The 20,664-nt window shown below is 51.3% G+C and overlaps 1 protein-coding gene across 3 annotated transcripts; it reads left to right on the top strand.

Annotated features, from left to right (window-relative positions):
• Window positions 1-1,874: 1,874 nt before the first annotated feature.
• On the top strand, window positions 1,875-20,047 carry LOC128781679 (uncharacterized). Of its 3 annotated transcripts, XR_008428451.1 has the most exons (20): window positions 1,876-2,208; window positions 2,998-3,035; window positions 4,400-4,503; window positions 4,893-5,031; window positions 5,183-5,376; window positions 6,748-6,875; window positions 7,074-7,243; window positions 8,063-8,137; window positions 8,465-8,542; window positions 8,816-8,944; window positions 9,524-9,665; window positions 11,741-11,804; window positions 12,603-12,651; window positions 13,955-14,064; window positions 14,838-14,955; window positions 15,786-15,885; window positions 16,313-16,509; window positions 16,840-16,974; window positions 18,485-18,628; window positions 19,871-20,047. XR_008428451.1 is itself a non-coding variant. In XM_053931472.1 (19 exons), exons 1-19 carry the CDS (start codon window positions 2,133-2,135, stop codon window positions 19,892-19,894), a joined length of 2,070 nt encoding a protein of 689 aa, XP_053787447.1. In that variant the 5' UTR covers window positions 1,875-2,132; the 3' UTR covers window positions 19,895-20,047. The 3 variants fall into 3 exon arrangements, 1 of the variants encoding a protein (XP_053787447.1); XM_053931472.1 differs by lacking the exon at window positions 18,485-18,628 and having other exon boundaries at window positions 1,875-2,208; XR_008428452.1 differs by lacking the exons at window positions 4,893-5,031; window positions 5,183-5,376.
• Window positions 20,048-20,664: the final 617 nt, after the last annotated feature.

The raw sequence follows: 20,664 nt of genomic DNA on the forward strand, positions 1-20,664 counted from the left end.
TCTCCCCTGAAGGTGGGCCTAGTGCGTCCATAAGTGCTGACGCAGCAAAAGGCCCATTTGTTCTCCCACCAGCTGCCACTACTGGCTCAAAAGCAGCGCCCAGCTCTGGAAGGAGAAACAGCCCGCGGCACAGTGGTGCCATCCCTGCCCAGCCGGAGCTCTCTGGCAGAGCAGCAGCAGCAGCAGCAGCAGCAGCAGGGCTTGCCTTGGCTTCACCTGGGAAGCCAGAAGCCTCCATAAATCAGCGGGTTCCCAGGCTGCATCGGCTCCTGATGCTGGGTGAATCCTGCTAGCTCTGACTGCTTCCAAAAGGTTATAAAGGCAGCAGTATAGACATACATGCAGAGCAACCAGCGTCCAATACATGTGTAAAACTACGGGGGTTTGTGTGCTATTATGAGGGCTGTCATGCTGATAGTGAGTGCCTCCTCCACAGCTTGTGTGCAGTACCATTGCTGGGCCACTTTCCTCCCCAAGCAGTCACCCCCAGCTTCGTTCTCTGGCTCTGTTGCATCTCAAAGCTCAGTTGCCCAAGCTCCTGTGTTCCAGCTCTCAGGCTGGAGCACCAACCCGTGCTGTTGCACGTGAACAAATGGTCTGTCTCCAGTTCACTGTGCTGGCAGAAAGCACTTTTGCTAAGACGTAGGACGTAGAAAGTAGAAGAAAAAATTGGTTGGAAACTCTTGGGATGGGGGCAGGCTGCCAGAGCTTTCGGTGCTTTCATTTGAGGAAACAGCAGTGTTTTGTGAATGGTGGGCAGAAAACGGTATGCATAGCTCTGTGGACTGTTTTGTAAGAAGTGCATGCTTGAAACTACTCCCTGATCTCCAGCCCTGAGGAAATGAGGGTCACCCACCAACATTTTAAAGCTTTGGGATTAGGACACTAGGACGGTGCAAATGTGGTGTCTGTAGATGCAAAGGCATTCGTTATCTAATCAATAATTTCTTGAGCATTGTCCTGACTTCCAGTCTGACACACAGAGGGAATTTGCATCAGGACAATATGCAGCCTGGAAGGAAGCTTCTGAACTTTGGAAGGCTTGTGGTTGCTCTGTTTTCCTGAGCCTGCCTTCCTAAGGTGTGCCCACCAGCTGAGCTATTTGGTCTCTGCCTCAGGGTCTCCTCCTTTTTCGGTGGGACTTGCCCATTTTGCCACATTGGTTTCCTCCCCCCACCAGCTTCTCCGGTGTCCCGCATTGGGATTTGATTTCCTGTTCCTTCTTTCTGTGTGTCCATTAGAGTCAGATCTCTGTGACTCCCAGATGTGTGCCCAAGAAAGCTGCCAGAAGTGAGTCACAGGCCCCAAAGGCTTCTTTGAGGTGCTGTGATTGTGCAGCAGCAGTGTGCTGTGTGTGCAGCAGGTTGGTTACTTGGCTTTTTCTCCCCACTTAGGTGTAATTCTTCCTTCAGCGAGCCCTACAATTTGCTGGTTGATGTCAGCCATGCAGTAAATAGGCAGGAATGGCAGGCATTCCAACGTAGGGAACTCTCCGGGATATTAGCAAAGCACGATTTCACCCACAGAATTTAAAAGCAAATTTAAAACTGGCTTTAGTCAGAAGCACTGCTGGCCAAAAGGGCGCGTGGCCTTTGGTTTCCTCACATCCTGGTTGTCTCTCAGTGTTCAGCTTGGTGTACAGGGTGTATGGGCTTGGTGCCTGTTTTGTGTTACTCTTGGTTCCTTTGAGCTGTGGGTTTTGGACTGCAAGGGGGTTTTGTGCTGCTTTGGGGCAGAGGAGAACTTTCCGGGCTTTTCTTCTGTCTTAGCTGCTGAGAAGGTTGGGTTGCCATGCATGAATTCACAGACCAACCCAGAGCAGCTGCTATTGTGATGTCAGCAGAGGGCTGCCACGTCACAGCGCTGTCAGCAGGAGGTTTCCTGGTGCCCGCAAGGCCTCAGCGTCCAGAGCAGCCCTTGGCACGCTCGTGGCAGGAGGATCACCTCGACTGTGCTGTTCTCAGATTACAGCGGGTGTCCTTTTGCTTCTGTATTTTCTTGCACAGTCCGTAGAGTCGTGCAAGTGTCCTGTTGCTCCCCTTTTTCCTTGCACAGTCTGGGGACTTGTGCAAGAGGGGGGTTTTTTCTATTTTTTTTCCTGGCCTACGGACTCGAGCAGCACTGCTCAAACCATGGAGCGAGTCCGTAGAGCAGTCAGCAGCGCCTTTTCATTGGCGGCTTCTCGGAAAGCTTTTCATCGTTTGACTGGTAAATAGAAGTTTTTCCTTGGGGCAGCACGTTGAAACAAAAATGGCATAAAGATGCCATGTGTTTGGTAAAGCTCCTGTCAACAGCTTCACCTAAAAAGGGGGTATCTCTTGCCCAGCAGGGTGTGGGAACCTCCCAAATGCAGACTGGGGGAGCTTTGCAGGTGTCCTTCTAGAAACTGTTTGGTTCTCTCCAGAGCTGAGGAAAAGCATCTTTTTTCTGCATACCATCCTTCAAGGACGTGCCTGTCTAAGTGGGCCCCCTGTGTGTGCTACCAGAGCGACTGGCTTTGCGCTGAAGGGCAAAGTGCCGAGCAGTTTGTGTGTGCTCCTGAACCCCGGAGCTGGGCCTGTGCTGTGTCCCAACAGAAGTGCAAGCGCTAAGAGGGGCTTGGTGGGAGCTTTTGTGGGGAATTGTTTACAGCAAGCGTGTGGGACATGCTGCATGCAATTTACAAAAAGAAAGAGCAAATCCAGAAAAGAGAGGAGAAAAAAGCTGCTTTAGCTGCAGGCTGCACAATGAGCTTCAATGTAGGCACTGACTGCTAAGGAACAATTTGCATCTTCTCAGCCAAGTTTCTAGGTCCTTAGTGGCAAAGCCGAGCAAAAGGTAGACACAGCCTAGGGTATTGGCCTGCAGTCTCGCTTGCTGTGCTAAAGAAGTGTTGCTCCTGGAGGGATTGGTTGCGAAAGGAAAATGCTCTCTGCTTGGGTGGACTTGTTCTGTGGGATTCCTCAGCACAAACAGATTTCTAACAGCACCTGGTTCATTTTACCTTGTCCCCGGCAGGTCGCCTCAGACGTGGAAGGAATCGAGTGCACGTTTTGGTGAGTGGGATGGGCACCCTTGACATTCCTGGTGTCTGAGGATTGTGGAGAAAGCTGTGGCCTTGGCCTGTTGCAGTAGAGTGCCAGCAGAAAGTCCACTAAGTCGATGTGTGCATGAACACTACCAAAAGGATTCCATCCGTTTCCTCCTTTTCCACGGAAGAGGTTATAATTAATGAAAGTCAAGCTTTGCAGACAGGAGGCTGCATGCTGATTGTAGGCAGGCTGAAACATCTCCTTCAGAAGCATATGCAATCCCGTCCAAACATTAGTCTCATTAGTGCACTTGAATTGAGTTTGGATGACTGAGCATCCCACTTGTCTCCAAATTCATGACTTCTGCTGAAGAGAGCTGAGGATAGAGCTCAGGAGAAATAAGGTTCTAAATGACAGGTTACTCCCTGTCCCTCACGCTGCTGCCTGTCTGCAGAGCACCTCCTCTGGCTCGCTCTCTTCCTCTGGAGGCTAAAGGGGAGGTGTCCTGTCAAAGGACAACAAACCTCCACGTGTCGTCAGTGCAGGGCCTGAGCATCCTGCACCAAGGAGTGGCAGCTTTGGTTGGTTCAGTGCAAAGCTTTGGTGCAGTGCAGAGCTGCAAGGTTGTGAGCAGGCAGCACTTGCCCTTTGTGGCTGAAGATGCTGTGGGCTGGAGTCCTGCCATGACCTAGCTCTTCAGCCCAGCCACTGACCCGTGGGAAATGGGATCTGAACTTTCCCATGCAGGCACCATTTTCCTGGCATTCTCACAGGGACTGGGAACTTCCCTTGCTTTGAGATAAGCGGTAGCAGGATGTCCCTTAGTGCTACTGGTGCAAAAGTCAGCCCCTTTGTGCACAGAGCCTGTGCAGGCTCCCTGTTGTCAGCAGAGGGAGAGGGCCCAAGGCGCAGTTCACCGCCTTGTGGGGTACGGAGGAGCCACTGTTGCCTGCAGGGACCTACCCCTCTCCATGCCCTGTCTAGGTAGCTACAGTCACTGCTTCGACTACACCCTTAACTGTGACATGAGCCAAGTTTGTTGAGAAGAATCCTGAGCTGCTCTGCATGGCAGAGACAAGGTCTGTCTGTGAAGGGCTGGAATGCAGTTCCTATTGGCTGCTCTCCAAGGCCTGAAATCCTGAGGGGAAGCCAGCTGATCAGAGCTGAGCAGGGAAGTATTCCCTGCTTCTACTCAGACACTTCCAGAGCAACTCAAGGGTTAGTTGGGACATAAACACCACCTAAACACCACCTCAACAGCCCCACACACAACAGATCTTGCCTTCACATGAGCTGTGTCTCTGCTTGCTGCTTCTGCCAGCTCTCAGGAGCCAACTTCCCTGCTCCTTATTGCTGCTTTGTGGTTTTTCCCTGCCCATTCCTTGCAGGTCCCTCAAGGAGAGGTCCTCGCCAGTCAGGACTCCTCGGTCCAGGCAGGAAAGGCGGAGCGGCAGGAGAGCACGGATAGAGTGCGCGGCGCTCAGGAGTTCAGGTATGTGTTAAGCTTTCTCGCTTTCTCTGAGCAGGGGTGGGCGTTGCTGGGCTTTTGGAGGCCCAGGGTCGAAGAACAAATTTGGCTTTCTCATAGTTTGACTTGCTCAGCACAGCCAGGAGAAGGCAGCCCAGGGCAGGTCTGGCTGCCGACTGACCTAGAGCATAGCTGCCTCCTGGGACTCACTTCTCAAACCTTGACTAAAAGCATTCTGAACTAGATGAGAGTTAAAACAAGGGAGGTTCAGGCTGAGCTTAAGGAAAGAAAAGCATTGACCTGGAAAGACAATCATGCAGCAGAACAAGTGCCTCAGAGAGCATGTACAGTGCTGGTTTTGCAAGGAGACTGTGTTGCAATTAAAGGCTTGTTTGTCCGTCCCCTTGTTGTAGGTGGAAGCAGTTGTCTGCATTTGAGGGAAAGCACCACTCCTCACTAGAGAGGGCGTTTGAAGTGGCGGCACAGACAGCGGAGGAATCACAGCCTCAGAGGGATCTGCTGAAGGAAGCAGTTCCTCTGGCAGCGCCAAAGGTACGCTCACCTTAATCCTAGGCAGCACCTGTGGGAGAGGGATTGGTCCTAGCCAGGCCCCCCTGAATGCTGCTTCTGGCAGCAAGCTAAGAGCGAGACTGTGTTGTTGTTGTTGTTGTTCCTCTTGAAAAATGGTGCCCCCCACTTGCAGGTTTGCCGCCCGCAGCGGCCAGCCCACAGGGGTCTGGAGAAGCTGCTCCAGGAGTTCTCTCGCCAAGGGCACGCACTGTCCCAGGTGTGCAGAGAGAAGGCGGTGCTGGCGCAAGAGAACGCTGCCCTGGAAGCCCGACTGGCAGCCACGGAGCGGGACCTACGAGGCGTTTCAGAGCAGCTGGCAGAGGCCAGGTAAAGGCAGGGAGGGGACATGATTGAAGGTCTGGAATTACAAAGGTGGTGAGCATTATGTCAGGATTTACTGCCTCCTGTGTGCTCTCCTGATGTTTCTCAGACAGGGAGGCAAAGAGACATGAGAAAAAAGTAAAGGATACTGTGATCTGAATGTTATTTTTCTGCCAAATCAAGCTCTCCAAGCTCTTCTGGGTGCCTGCTTGGGACCTCTTGCACATTCCTGTGAAAAGTGCAAAGCAAACCAACTTGGCACTGAATTGAGTACCAAGGAAACCATGCAGATGTTTCCTGAAACCAGAAGTTTCCCTCTGGTTTTGCTTTCTCCTTCGGTGCATCTAAACATTATTTTTTCTTTGCCAAGTAGTTTGACATGGGATTTTCAGAATTCAAGGCTCTTACATGGGAATGTTGTGAGTAGGGTGCTGATGCTTCAGCTGAAGATGGAAGGTCATGCTGAAAAAAAATCTTGAGACTCTTCAGAGCTCACTCTTGTGGAGTATGATGCAGGACCTAGAATAGCTTATTAGCAGCAGCAGCAGCAGCAGCAGGGAAAGGTCTTGTGACTTCTCAACAGTCTCTAGGGATTCTTGCTGAGCACTGATACTTGCCCACTTGTCCCCCCACCTCTGTAACCTCGGTCAAGGTCCCTTTGGCTGGTCCCTCTTCCTTTTTAAAGAGTGCCAAGTCATTTGGGCACTACCAGCTTAATTACCATAAATAAAGGTAGCAAGTGTTCTTGTTCACAAACTTCCAATGATTTAAATGGCAGGATACCTGTCCATCTCTCCCTTTCCTATATAGTTCTTGTTCAGATAAAAACCTGGTTCTGGTTTCCTACTCATGTTGCTAGAAGCTGGAGGTTTCACTCCAATAATGTCGTTTGGTGAATTCCTTCAGTCCCTTTTACTTAGAGAGTGCCTGGCAAACAAAGTACCTATAGGTACACCGTGGATAGCATGAAACATTGACGGGTCGGCCAGGAGAACACTGTTCTGTCCCCCTGCAGAGGGACTTGGAAGTGCTGATGAGCTGAGGGCTGTGAGCAGAGGCTGGGCTTTTGCTCGTTTGCAGAGACTTTGTGGGCACAGCCACCCGTGTGTGATAAGTCAGGCAACGGCAATCTGAGCTTTGTCCGCTGAGCTCAAACTCAGCTGGGCTTTCTGTGCTGGGCTAGATCATGAGGAAAGGCTGCCCAGTCACCTGGAGGGGCTTGCTTTGCTATTTGAAGTGGTAAAATTGTCCTGCTGTACCTGAGTTTCCATGCAAGCTGTTTTCCATACTAAGGTGTAGGGTTCTTAAGGCACATCATACTGGAGAAACTGCCCCTGTGTGCCAGGAACAATTGCTCTTTGTCTTCACAACTTGTAGGTCAGAGAAGGAGAGGCTGCAAAGCAGCCTGCTGGAGGCTCAGCAGCACGTATCAGAGCTGGAGATAGCCAGGAGCCGTGTGGAAGCCCAAGTGCGCACAGCCACGCAGGCCAAGGAGGCGATACTGGGTGAGAGCCTCGTGCGCTTTGTTTCTGGGGATCGCCCTGCCTAGTGCAGCTGCTGCGAAGCCAGCTCTGTCTGCAGGGCTTCTGAGGAGTGAAGGAGCTGAGGGCAGGTTCCTCCTGGCCTGAAACTGAAAGGGCTTAAGGTCAGCAGATTCCTCTGCTTGTGTAGTCTCTGACTGTTGCCGTGTGTCATGTTTGCAGAGGATGTGAGGGGCCTTCATCGTGAGCTGCTGGCTGTAAGATCTCTCAGCAAGCAGCAATGTGAAGACATGGCTCAACAGCTCCGCTGGGCAGAAGAGCAGTGCAGCAAGGCTGTGAGACTCTGGCAATCTGCTGAGAAAGCGAAGGAAAGAAAGATCATGCAAAAACTGGTAAGAAACAATACATCCCGGAAGTTTTCAGGCAAGTTTGGAGGGCTGGCTTAGCAGAAGAGCAGCCTGAGTCTGTGACATGGTGGCAAGCATCTGCTGTAGGCTACACGTTGCTGGGCCGGGCAGCAGAGGGCTTCAAGGGCTCCTACTTGAAGGCCTGTGAAGACCCAGAGGACAATGCTGGGACAGTATATGCAGCCACAGGTTGAGCACGGGCAGAAGCCAAGTTCCCCAGGAGGCTGGGTGGTCGCCACCCAAAGCATGGCAGCGAAGGGGCAGCGTCTTCCCCACAGCCTCGTGCCATGCAGCAGACTGCTGCTGACCTTGCTGCCAAGTGCAGTGCCAGCAAGTGGCTTCCTTGCTTTCTGTCCTTCCACAGTGGACAGAAGTCTTCCCTTTGAGCCTGAAGCAGTTGCAACAGGCCCCGTGTTGCTGGTATTTCAGCTGGTGGCCTGTCTTGTGACTGGGTCATCGAGGTGCTGGCCTCGTCCTCGTCCTGCAGTCCATCTGCAGCTTTTCCTTGATCAAAGGGCAGGGGGAATTTGAGAACAGAGTCTCTGAGAACAGACAGAAATCCTGAAGAGAGGGGGGCCAGGAAACAGGCAGCCATCAGAGCAGGGAAGGAAGGTGACCTCTCCTTTCCTTACACACGTTGGGCCTCCTCCTAGGTTTCTTGTTAGGGCAGGAGTGCTGGAGGGCACAAAGTCACTAGTGTGCACTCTTCAGGTACGGGGGTTGTTGGAGGCATGGAGCTTCTATTTCTTTTCTTTGGGGAGCATTGCTGGGACTTCATCTGGAAGTGTGTCTTCCCCTCATCAGGCGAGACAACAGCTGGAACTACAGAGGTTGGAGGCGCAGAAGAAGATGGAGCAGCTGGAAAAAGCCCTGACAGAGGTACAGAGGGGACAGAACAGGCTGCTTGAGATGAAGCAGTAAATTGCCATCATGCAGCCTGGATGAGGAAAGATAAGAACCAGAGACAGTCAAGAGGCACAGAGTGTGAAAAGAGAGCTTGTGTGTTGTTTTGGACTCCTCTGGGCTCCTTATGAGCACTGTTTCTCTGGACACTGTCTGTCTGGGTGGCATTGTCTCTTAGCTGGCCCTTGGTAAATACAAGAAAGAGAACAAACTGCTTTTGGAAAGCGTCAGCACGTCAGTCTTGGTTGCCACACAAGTGATGTGTGGGACATTTAAAGCCGTCTTCTCTTTGTTTCTGTGCAGCTCCAGTGCCAGAATGCTGCTCTGTGTGATAACATGTGCCAGCTGAGGCAGGAGCTGAACAAGCTGAAGAAAGGGCAGGTGAGCCTGACTAGCCAGGTAGCAGAGGGAAGGACAGGGATGGGGGCATGAACTGGAGATGTCAGGAAAGGGGAAGCAAGGACTACTGCAGGCACTGGAAGCACAGAGCCTGGCAGGCTCCAGTGCTGAGCAGCAGGCAGAAGAGCTAGGATGGAAGGGTTAGAGCTGGGTAGAGAAGCAGAAGGAAGTGGCTGAACACAAGTGCTTTTGAGACTGCAAAAGAGGAAACTTTTGCAGTGAGATTGCAGATGCCAGTAAGATTCCTCTTGACAGAATATCAAGCTGCAGGCAGAGCTGCAGGACGCTCAGAGGAAGATGAAGGCCATGGAGAAGAGGCACAAAGAAGAAATGGAAAGGATGCATAAGGTCCTGCTGCAGTACAGCCCAGCTGAAGAAAAGCAGGTGAGTGAAAGAGCAGGAGGCACTGCAGTCGTGCAACAAGTGGTCTCTGCCCTTGCTGCCTTTCCCCTGCAGAGCAGCAGGTGGATGGGGGCAAAGTCTCTGACGGCCATGCTCTGTGGTCTCCATGGCAGCTGGTCAGAAGGACACTTACTGGGCCGCTGAATCTCAGCTGCTGCCCTGGGCAGCAGGGCTAGTGCTTTGGCCGGTGGGCCAGCAATCCTCTGAATGTATTTCTGCTGGCCTCTTAGTGCTCGCTTTGTTTTTTGAGGGGTTTGCTCAGGCGAGCATGGTGACCCACACAGATTCTGAACAAGTTGTCCCTGTCCATGGTGAATGCAGTCCTCAGAACGGGGTGAAGTGTGAAGTTGTTCTTTCCCTTTTGCAGTCTCTACTACGGCTGACTGTGACAAGCTGTGGTCTCTGACTGCTCGTTTGGGTTTGACTGGAGGTGGAAGAGTTGGCAGCTCAGCTTGCAGCCTAACAGCACCAGTGCTGTTCCTAAGGGCTTGCCTTTGAAATGCTCTGTCTGGGGCATCTCTGCCAGGCACCTTTCTGACACACACAAATTTCTTGTTCCAGATGGACGCAGGATCTGCCATCAAAGCTGCCGCTGCAGCAGCATCCTCCGAAGAAGCCTCCTCTCCGCAGCCCGAAAACCCGAGCGTGAGCAGTTCGGCCCTCTCAAGCCGGGAGAAAGAGAAGCAGTTCCTGAAGCTGCTGAGTACGTCCTGGGGATTTCTTGTGCCATCGAGCAGCGCATTATAGTGTGTGCCTCAGCATGAGCTGTAGCACATGTTCTTCCTCGCTTTGGTGTCAGACAGACCTTTTGGACTCCCTACAGAAGCCATTGTTGTGCTCGGAGGCAGCCAGGGAGCATTTGGGGCGTTCCTTTTGCCTTTGAGGGCAGCTGGGCGTGGGTGGGCTTTGCCTGAGCTTCCCTGTGCAATAAAGACAAAAGCAGGGATTGTGTCCTGAGCCGCAGTAGCCTGCAACCTATGCAGTGACCGGGTGAACATGTGTGTGCTAGTCTGGCCAAACGGATCAGAACAGTTGGCTTCCTAGATTCCCTTTAGACTCCTGACTTGTCACCAGCCTTTGGAGACAGAATACATCAGTGAATTTGATTGGCTGTGCGGCTTGTTTAATGCTGGTGTTGTTTTTATGACTCTTAGTACTTCTCCTATTCCTTCTACAGTTGGTTTTGATAAGAATCCTCCATTTTGGTTAGCCTGGCCTCCTTGAAATGAACATCAGGTGACAGCACAATTAAGAGAGGAAGAGGTCTTTTCAGTACGCCCTAAAAGTTAAAAAATTATATTCTTAGAAGAATCTTGAGGAATCAGAGAGGAAGAGTTCTTTTCAAAGTGCCCCAAAAGAAGCAAAACAGGATACTCTTTTTACAGTCCCTCTTTGATATCTTAGTTGTATGCTTAGGAAGATGCATCAAAGAAGGAAGCCTCTGCTGCATGTTCCTCTGGTACCAGGCACGCTGTACTGCTACTGCCCGCTGGTAAATACTCCTGGAATACTAAGCATTGGCCTCAATCCCTGCACAGATCGTACTCTAGGAAAGCACACCAAGGCCTTGCTGATTCTGCAGTACAACTGAGTTGCTTCTTGCCACTGGTAATAGCTGCCAGTGCAGTGCAGAGAATAAGCGGTCAGGTACAGAACAGAGCCCGGTTTACTCAGCGTCTGCCACCAGCTGTTGGGACAAAAGGTGGATTGATCTACTGCTCCGTGGGTCTGAAGTCAAAGACAATCATGTTCTGTCTTGAGTGAGGTCAGCAGCTTGTAACGGGGCTCAGTCTGGCTCTGGCTTCTTCACAGTGGCTGTCAGTGGCCATTTGTGGGCTTTGCCGAGCTTTTTGTCATACCTGCCCTGCCACTGACAGCTGGTGTGACTGCAGAGGCTGGAGCCTTCCTTAGCTGTGAGGTTGCAGCTGCCGTCCCGTTGCTGCAGCTTTGCCTGGACTGATGAAAGGATCAGCATCTCATTTGTGCAGGTGTCTGTGTCACGGCAGCGCCTGAGGAGCGGCGCTGTCCTTGTTCCCCGTCTGGGCTGTGCCCACTTGGGAAGATGGGGCACGTGGGTGGTGTCCAAGGGGCTGAGTCCAGTGCCAGTGACTGCTGCACGCCAGGCTGAAGACAAGGACTTGTAGTTCTTCACTAAATGGGGAATGGGCAAAGTCATCTTCAGAACTTAGCCTCCTCATCAATGAAGAGGGTCCTAATTCTTAGAGCCATTGTTCTTGGTTATAGCATGAGCTGCTTCTCTCTAAAAATGTCAAGGCATTCTTTAGGCAAACTGCTGAGAGGTAGAGAAGGTGCCCTCCTCTGCCAGAATTCACTTTGCAATATTCTTTCTGCTCTGGAAAAAACAGCAGAAAAAAATTGATAAAAATTCATCCCAGATCTGAGGGTGCATTGAAACTTTGGAAGTATGAAAGCTTTTGTTGAATCTCACAAGAGAGTGTTTCTTCCCAAGAAAATGAAGTGTCCTGATTTTCCAGCCCTCCTTCCTGTTTCTGGATGACAACCACTTGCCTTGGTGCCTGTCCTTTTCTGGTCTCTGTCTGCTCTGATGCTTTTCCCATGGGCTTAGTTTCCTCTCAAGGCAACCCTTCAATGGAGTGTGGAGAATCAGGCTCTGTGCAGGCCAGGTGTGCTGCAGAGCTGCCTGTCTCGCTGGGGCTGCTGTTGTTGTTCTTGTTGATGTGAGTGAAGCTGGGTTTCAGATCTCCTGGAAGTCAGGATCTCTGTTTTGAAGTGTGCTTCTTGCATTTTGTTTTTCAGGGCGTGAGGTGAGTGTGGGAGATCCAGAGAAGAAGTACACTGGATGGAGACCTATTGGCAGTGGGTGAGTGCACGCTTACTTCTACAGAACCATGGGCCAGGTATTTTGGTGCTGCAATATCATGTGGGAAGTCAGGCAAGCTGCAAGCATCTTCAGCCCCTGGCTTTAGTCTGTCCCTGTCTCAGTGCTGAGGCAGTACAAGGCATCATGAAAGATCACTGGATGCTGACGACATCTTGCCTGCCTCAAGGAGCAGGACCTGGAAGCCTTCCTGTCCCTCAAACACGTGGCACCAGTTTGCCTATTTTCCCAGGAGACATGGTTTTGTATGATTCAAAGTAATTTGGCCACACTCATGAAGGAAGAAGAACCTGAGAGAGCAGTGTCCCACCTGATAGCTGTCAGATAGCAGCTGTCAGTAGCATTTCTTAGTAGTATTTTGCTGAAAACAACATTCTGTGGTCAGGAAAATAAGGAAGGCTGTGTGGAGTTGCCTGAGTTTGGCAGGTAGGATGAAAAGAGAGTGGTGAGAAGGCCCAGCAGGACTGTATGTTTCATTGCCTGGAAAGGCACGCCACAGGCACAGATGCCAGAAGGAAAAGGCGAAGAAAAGACCCGCATGCACAGTCTAGTGTGTACATTTGAGATTTGTAGCAGCCCTTTCTCTTCCGGTTGCACCCAGCTTTTCCCTTGGACACTCTGCGTGGCAGAGGGCTGCTGGGCTGCTGTGCCTTTGGCTGAAGAGTAGACAAAGCCCGGTGGTTTTGAGACACTGCAGGCAGCAGAGAGCTCCTGCCTGGGCTGCCTTTTGCTTCTCAGCACTGACCAACTTCTCTGTTCTTGCCACTGTTCTGTTTCCAGGGGGTTTGGAACCGTTTATAAGGCCTTCAACGCTGCCACAGGACAAGCGGTAAGTGCCAACAGCCCATTCAGATTTTGCAGCCCTTGAGTGCTTTCCCTTGTGATGTGATCCGTGGCCAAAGCTTTGGGCCGCCTGATTCTTTGCTGCAAAGGCTGTCCCACAGAAGCAGCCTGTCCAGAGGCAGGCTGCAAAATGCATTTGGGACAGACTTTGTCCTCCCTCCCTACCTGAATGAATGCAAGGATGGCGGTGGTGCCTTTCAGAGAAGGACACGCTGGCTTGGACTTCCTGGATAAACATGCATAGATTAGCAGATGGCAAGAGCCGTCATTCCAGCCCAACTCCTCTTAAGCCCAGGTTCAGACACAGATAGGATTTCCCATTGTTTTCCATCACGTGGTTCAGTTTGAAAATATAATGCAAGTCCTAAAGAAGGAGAGATCTTGTTTGGAGCACAGTTTTGCCTTTCAGTCCTAGGGAACCTAGTTCACACACACACACACACACACACACACACACACACACACACACACATGTGCGCAGATCAATGAGAAGAAATTGATGAAGAGCCTTAAATAATACAACCTTGTGTTGATCCTGTGTTGAAGACATGGTGTCTTGGAGAGTGCCGCTGCTCCTTGGGACGATAAGTTCATAGTCCTTAATTCTTGTTTTTGGCTCTCGGCAAATACAACTGCATCTTTCTGGTAGTTCATTATCCACCTGCAGTGCTGCGCTCAGGAACTGCACTTGGAGGGAGGTGGAGGAGGCGTCCGAAAGCCCGAAGCCCTGCTTATGACCTGCCGTGCATCCATAGGGTACCACATAAAGGGTTATTCATTCTTAAAGCCACTAAACAATTACAAATGACAATAATTCCACAGTGTAAACCATGTCCAAGATTGTTCTTCAGAGTTGCGAAGCCCAAACTGAAGAAGTTAGGATGTGCTAGGATTGTAACTTTACTTTGAGTCGCCTTGGAGTTTTTTTTTGGACATCATGGTCCCTGTCATGTAGGTGTGTGTTTCCTTTGGCACCCAGTCAAGAATGGCAGCCATCTCCAAAAGGCTGGTGAAAGCCCCTAGAAATGCTAACGTATTTCCAGTGGTTTCAATTTACCTTCACAGGAGTAAAATTACTTTTGGCTTGCAAAAGATGTGTGAATGATAATAGTAGTGATAAACAAAGTCTGTTTGAGAAGTCTGCAGGTGCAGAGAGTGCTGTTAGCGCTTTGTGGTTGATGGTTTAGCGTCCATTTCTACCGAGGTGACAAGGCATCCAGGCCCGTGAGTGCACGGAGAAAGAGGCTCTCGTCATGTCCGCTCCTGATGGCTTTTCAATGTCATTGTAGGTGGCCATAAAGCAAATTAATCTCCAGTGCCAGGGCTGCGAGGATGTGTTGAAGGAAATCCTGGTCATGAAAGAATATAAGAACCCGAATATTGTCACCTACCTAGAAAGGTAAATATTCTGGCAGAAAATGGATCTTTCAATTAACATCAATCTAGTCCTGCACAAGGCATGGGAGGAGATTGCATTTTGTCCCCATGAATGCTTCCTGGCAGAAATAGCTTGAAGATCGATCTCAGAAACCTGGCTCTCTTACTAAGCCAGCAGCATGCATGTTCACTCGCTGCATGTTGTTTTGCTCTTTTGGGGTGTGATTTCTTCCACGTGTCGAGGAGAAGTGCCGAGAAAGCATCACAGAAAGGATTTCCCTTGCGCCATTCCCACTGGTTTCCATTGCCTTTCCATGCCAAAAGACTAGGCTAGGAGAAACATAATTTGCCAGGTTTGAAATTGTTTTTCCTGTTTGTGACTGTCCTTTCTGCAAAGTTTTCCAAAGGCTGTTGGCAGTGCTGCACACCCACCTGCCCTTCACAGTAAAAGCTGTGAAGACTGTGCCTCCTTGCTGCTGGACTTAATGGTGCAATTTGTGTATGAAGATGATGAAGCAGCTGCCGGGATGTGTCCGCTTCCAGATTAATCTTTGCCATCACAAAACTGGCCTTTTCCCCTGCTTGTCACCTAAGCCGCCTCCTTTTCCACGGATGTGCCTTCCTCATTCAGACGGCACAGATGGCAAGCACTGGATAGCCTGGGTGGAGTGTGTCTTCATTTGATTCTGTCTTCATTTACCAGTGACCTGGAAACAAAACTCAGCTGCAGTCTTTTCTTCATCCGGCAATTCAGCTGTGCACATTCAGCTCCACGCTGTTGCTTTCATCTTGCAGCTACCTTGTCAATGAGGATGTCCTGGTGGTGTTGGAGTATATGGATGGAGGCTCCTTAGCTGATGTGGTCAGCATGAAAAGGATGGCTGTAGGACACATAGCAACAGTGTGTCGGGAGGTAAGGGGCCCTGCTTGTGCTTGGGATGGCTTGGACAGGCTCGTCCCTCAAAAGCGCTGCAAAGCGAGTGATTCCATGTTCAGAGCTTTCTTTCTGTGTTGCTCTTATGCTTTGGAGAAGAAAGAGCATTGGGAGTGAACTGCCTGCCAGTGTCCCTGCCCTTACTATAGTCTGTTCTTTACTCTTCTAGACCATTGCTGAACTCCCTGTCTCGTTTTCATTTGTATTTTCTGTTCTGCACTTTGCCTCTCCAAGCCTTTGCCCAAACCCTTTCTGCATTGCCTTCTTTGCCTGTAAGTGCAAAGGTGCTGGTGTCCAAGTTTTAAACCAGCGGCAAAGCCAAAGAGAGACTCATCTGTCACAGTCCCAACTTCAAAGGATGGCACGGCACCCACCATGCTGCTTGCTACTGAAAACTGACAAATGAGCTCCTTCCAAGTCTGCTGTCGAGGAAGCCCTATAACCCTTGTCCTCCAGCCTCCCACCCAACAGTGATCCCCTTGGTACCCAAGGGAGGAACTTTTTCTCTTTTGGCAAACCATTGCTTGTCCTCCAGACAGGGAGAGCGCATCCAGTGCAGCAGGGATCATTCTGACTGGCTTTGCAGGGGACAGTCTTGAGCAAGGACTGAGGTTTCCCTCTCAAGCGCTAATATGCCTTGCCTTGGAAAGATCCTGCTCTCCTCCTAGTGTTGCAGCAGCAAGCACTTCCTCTTGCCAGCGCTCACTGCTCCTTTGAGATCTGTGAATCTTCAGGAGCAGTGTCCTTTTGGGTGTGATGAAATCAGATCAGGCTAACTTTTGGCCTCCTGTTTCTTTTTTCTCTCCCAGTGCCTGCAAGGCCTGGCTTTCCTTCATGCCAACCAGGTGATCCACAGAGACATCAAAAGTGACAACATCCTTCTGGGCCAGGATGGCTCCGTCAAGCTGGGTGGGTGTTCTGGGTCAGGCGCAGCGCTCCGGGGAGGCGGTGTGGGGCTGCTTTTGAGCGGCTGCCGGGTGCCCAGCAGTGGCGCTGGTGAGAGGGCAGGGAGCACTCTGCGAGCCCAGGGCGCAGCTGTAAGGGGCTGAGTGGTCTAGAGAGCAAGAAGGTAGCAAGAGTAACTTTGGTTTGTGTGTGTGTTCCTTCCAAAGGGAGAGAGCTACAGTGTAAATGTTCCAGTGCCTGAGGAAAAGCCAGGGTGGGAATCCTGGGGGGGGTTGCTAAGTGGACAATTGCCCATGTCCTTGGCTGCAGCCCTGAGGAATGAGAGCCCAGCTGCTTTTCCAGCTCGATTCAGCACTGCATTCTGAGACGGAGAGTGAGGAAGCCTTTTCCTTGGTTCCCTACTTGAAGCAGTGTTTGTTTTTCTCCTCAGCCGATTTTGGCCTCTGTGCTCCACTCAGCCCTGAGCAGAGTAAACGGAGGTCGATGGTCGGGACCACTTGCTGGATGGCACCCGAGGTGGTGAGAAGAGAGCCATACGGCCCCAAAGTGGACATCTGGTCCCTTGGCATCGTGGGAATAGAAATGGCCAAAGGAGAGGCTCCTTATATTCGGGAACCCAGTGAGAGGGTAAGGTGCAAATACGCTCAGAGAGCGGTGTCCTTCTCCTGTGTGTCCATTAGACAAAATCCCATGCCCACAGCTTAAAGTGCTTCCACCAAGGCCCACTTCTGAAAACGTCCTTGGGGCTGGCATCAGCTGTCAAGGCAAGACCTGTTGCAGCTTGGAAGAGCTGGGGCTGCACTGGAGCCTTTTTTCCTTTGGGAGGGAAGGCTCATCTCTAAGCATCTGCTAGGCAAGAAATTGCCACTGCAGACTGGAGCTTAAAAGATGGGGTCTAGGTGAGCACTGAAGGGTATGGAAGAATCACGTAGAGTCTCATGTTTCCTTTGGCTCCAGGCTAACTACCTGATAGGCAAGCAAGGCGTACCAGACCTGCACAAGCTCAGGCTGCCCTCTGGCTTGTGTGAATTTCTGGGCTGCTGCCTGCAGATGGATGTGGACAGGCGAGGCTCTGCCAAGGAACTTCTGCAGGTACAAGGCAAAGCGGCTGCAGCCCAAAGAGCTGTTCCCTGTCAGGGTTTGTTCCTCGGCCAAACTCCAGGGCTTCCGATGGGCCCCCGCACATAGTAATATCCACTCTGGGTGCTTTTCCAATGAAAACCAAGCAGGATCCAAGACTGGGTGAGATTAGAAGGGACCAGTGAAGGTCATCTAGTCCAAAACCCCAGTCACTGGCAAAGACATCTTCAAGTGGATCAGGTTCCCATCCAAGTTGACCTTGAATGGTGCCAGGCCTGGGGCTCCTCCCAGCTCTCTGGGCAGCCTGTGCCAGTGTTTCAGCACTCTCCTCGTAAACACTTTCTTCCTTAGAGCCAATCGAGTGTCTTGTAGTTTAAAACCATTCACCCTTGTCCCCTTAAAATTTGCCTTACTAAAAGATTTGTCCCCATCCTTCTTAGAAGGCCCTACAAATATTGAAAGGTCTCCTTGGGGCTTGCTCTTCTCCAGGCTAAACAAGCACAACTCTCCCAGCCGTTCCTCAGAGGAGAGCTCCCAGCTTCTGGTCATTTCTGTGACCCTCTTTTGTTCTCAGGTGGTGTATTCATGTTTACCTGGTAGCAAAGGAACTGAAGTATTGCAATGCCAGGGACGAGGGCTTGAAGAACACAACAAAAGCAGTCTAGAACCAAGCGGTTCTAGACTGGTCCGTGGGAAGGCAGGGGCTGTGGGGGAGCTCACTGTGAGCATCCGAGGGCACTCAGCTTGTCCCTCCTGCCCCAGCCTTAGAGGTTTCTGCCAGGCAGACGGGGACAGCTGAGCAGGAGTTGTGCCAGCCCCATGTGCTGCCTGGCCCGCTCAAGTAGATGAGAATTGCTGCGGCTTTGCTGCCAGGTTTTGTGGCAGACAAGGAGCTGGTGACCAGGCCATTTCCTTGGCTGTTCCTGCTGAGAAGGAAGATGCCAGCCAGCACAGGAGCGGGGGGCATGCCAAGGCAGACACTGCTCTTCCTGCAAGCCAGAGCTCAGCCCAGCTGTGCCCTGCTGCTTGTGTCCTTGCTCCTGGCTTGCTGCTGAAAACCTGCGTGTCCAGCGCTCCTGAGAACAACACGTGCGGTCAATAATTTCAGAGCCCTTGGGAGTCTCTTGAGGACTGCCCAATGCCCCACATCTCCTTTGGACACTCAAATAGCCCATGTCTGTAGAAAAGAGGAGCTGGAATAAGTCTGTTGAGTTTCCTGAAAGGACCAAAACCTTTGGACAGCAAGCAGCAATCCCACAGTGCTGTCAGGACAAAAATGCCAGCAAGTGATGACACCTTGAGGAAGGGACTAGTGCAGTTCTGGGCCATGTTTGCCTGTGCTAGCAGCACCCTGGACATGAAGGCTCATGTGCTGATGGTGCCCTCAGGCCGCCTATGTTTGTGTATTTCTGGGGGCTAGAGGAATCCAGCTTGACCCTGTTAGGAAGTCAGTTTGGAAAAGAATGGTTCCTTTTTCCTTTGTCTCTTTTAATTTGGTTTGTTCCTTTTCTCCTTTGGGCAGCATCCATTTCTCCAGTCAGCGGAGCCTCTCTTAAGCCTCTTCTGACAGCCTGATCGCTGTCATCCCTGCAGCCAAGTCATGCAGGAAGCAAAGGAGACGACAAGGACCACTTCAGCACCTGGAGAACTGAACCTGTGAGAACAGGTAGAAATCCTGGGGGGAGAGGAGCCAGGAAACAGGCAGCCATCAGAGCAGGAAAGGAAGGTGGCATCTCCTTTTCCTCGCACCTGCTGATCCTGCTTTTGAATTTCTGCTTGGGACAGCATTGCTGGAGGGCACAAAGTCACTACTGACGTGCACTTTTCAGGTGGGGGGTGGTGCGAGGCATGAAGCTTCCACTGATTATTTGGGGAGCTTGGCTGGCACTTCATGTGGAAGTGTCTTCCTCCCTTCACCAGGAGTCGGAAGGGCAGCGTCTGGAGGCACAGCAGCCGCTGGCACAAGGGGAAAATTTCCTGGCAGAGGTACAGAAGGAGCAGGAGAACAGGCTGCTTGAGATGATGCACTAAATTGCCATCATGCAGCCTGGGCAAGAAAAGATAAGAACCAGAGAGAGTCAAGAGGCACAGAGTGTGAAAAGAAAGTTTGTGTGTTGTTTTGGACTCCTCTGGGCTCCTTATGGGCACTGTTTCTCTGGACACTGTCTGTCTGGGTGGCATTGTCTCTTAGCTGGCCCTTGGCAAACAGTGCTGGAGAGATTTTTGTGTCTTCAGGGAGCGGTCTGGTGAGAGGCTACCAGAGCGCAGGTTTGAGGAAGGCAGGAATGGCGCTGCAGGCCCAAAGAGAAAGGGAAGCCCAGAGCTTCCCCTCAGAAGGAGGGAGGTGCCACGGGAAGCCCCTGCAGAGCCAGGCTGGAGCTGTGGGAGAGGGCTGGCTGTCAGGCTGCTGAGGAGGTGCCTGAAGCTGCTGAGTACGTCCTGTGCATTCCTTGTCCAATCGAGCAGTGTATTATAGTGTGTGTGCCTCAGCATGGGCTGTAACACACGTTCCTCCTCCTTTGGTGTTGGGAGAGACATTTTGGACTCCCTACAGAAGCCACTGTGGCGCTTGGATGCAGGCAGGGAGCACTTGGGGCATTCCTTTTGCCTTTGAGGGCAGCTGGCAGTGGGTGGGCTTTGCCTGAGCTTCCCTCTACAGTAAAGACAAAAGCAGGGATTGTTTTGGGAGCAGCAGATGGCTGGGACCTAGCCAATGACTCAGAGAAGGTGTGTGTGCTAGTCTGGCCACACTGATCAGAACAGTTGGCTTCCTGGATTCCCTTTAGACTCCAGACTTGTCACCAGTCTTTGGAGACAAAACACTTCAGAGAAATTGATTGGCTGTAGGGCTGGTTTCATACTGCTGTTGTTTCTATGACTGTTTGTACTTCTATTATTCCTTCTACAGATCACATGGGCCCCTGCCATCTAAATCCCAACTCTAAGGGCTTTTCAAATGAAAAGGAAGGAAACTTGCAGCGAAGCAATCGAGGAAGCAGAAGAGATGACCAGGACCACTTCAGGATTACTTCCTCCAAAGGCAGCTTGGAGCTGGACTCACAATAAAAGTCCTATACACCCCCAAGCCTGCTGGACGATTCCCTTCCTTGTCAGCCATGGAATAAGGCTCTACGTTCCCTTCTGAATTGGCCATTCTTTCTTAAAAATGGAAAGTCCCTCTAAAGGGCATTCTGGTGTGATTTGGATTTGGCAACAATCTCCTCCATTTATCAGCTCCAACCTACACTGCCTTTGGAATGCGGTCCATTGGCTAGCTTTTTCCCCAACCATGGATTTCTGGATGAGGAAGAAAGGGCAATTGCATTTCCAGCCAAAACTCAGTGAAGAGCAGGGCAGCCAAAACATCCTGTGGAGATACAGGCTTTCTACTGGGCACATAGAGGCTTTTGGTTCCTGCTCGGTGTAGCCGGCACGTCTCCTCTGTGGACTGCTCCTGCCTCCCACGTGGCCATGGCTAATAGGTACAAGGCTCTGCAAGTGGATCGAAGAAGGTGGGCACATCTGCTGGCAGTACAGGAGAGCAGAGAGGAAACAGCCTGGCAGGACTCTGGCCAGCAAGGCAAGGCACCCGCTGGACCTGCTCTTTGTCAACAGAAAAGGACTGGTGGGTGATGGCACGCTTGGGGTTGTCTGGGGTTCAGCAATCATGACAAGTCTCTGTGCTTGGCTGGGTTTGTTCCT

This window comes from Vidua chalybeata, chromosome Z (genome assembly GCF_026979565.1).
Source record: "Vidua chalybeata isolate OUT-0048 chromosome Z, bVidCha1 merged haplotype, whole genome shotgun sequence".
NCBI classification, from domain to species: Eukaryota; Metazoa; Chordata; class Aves; order Passeriformes; family Viduidae; genus Vidua; species Vidua chalybeata.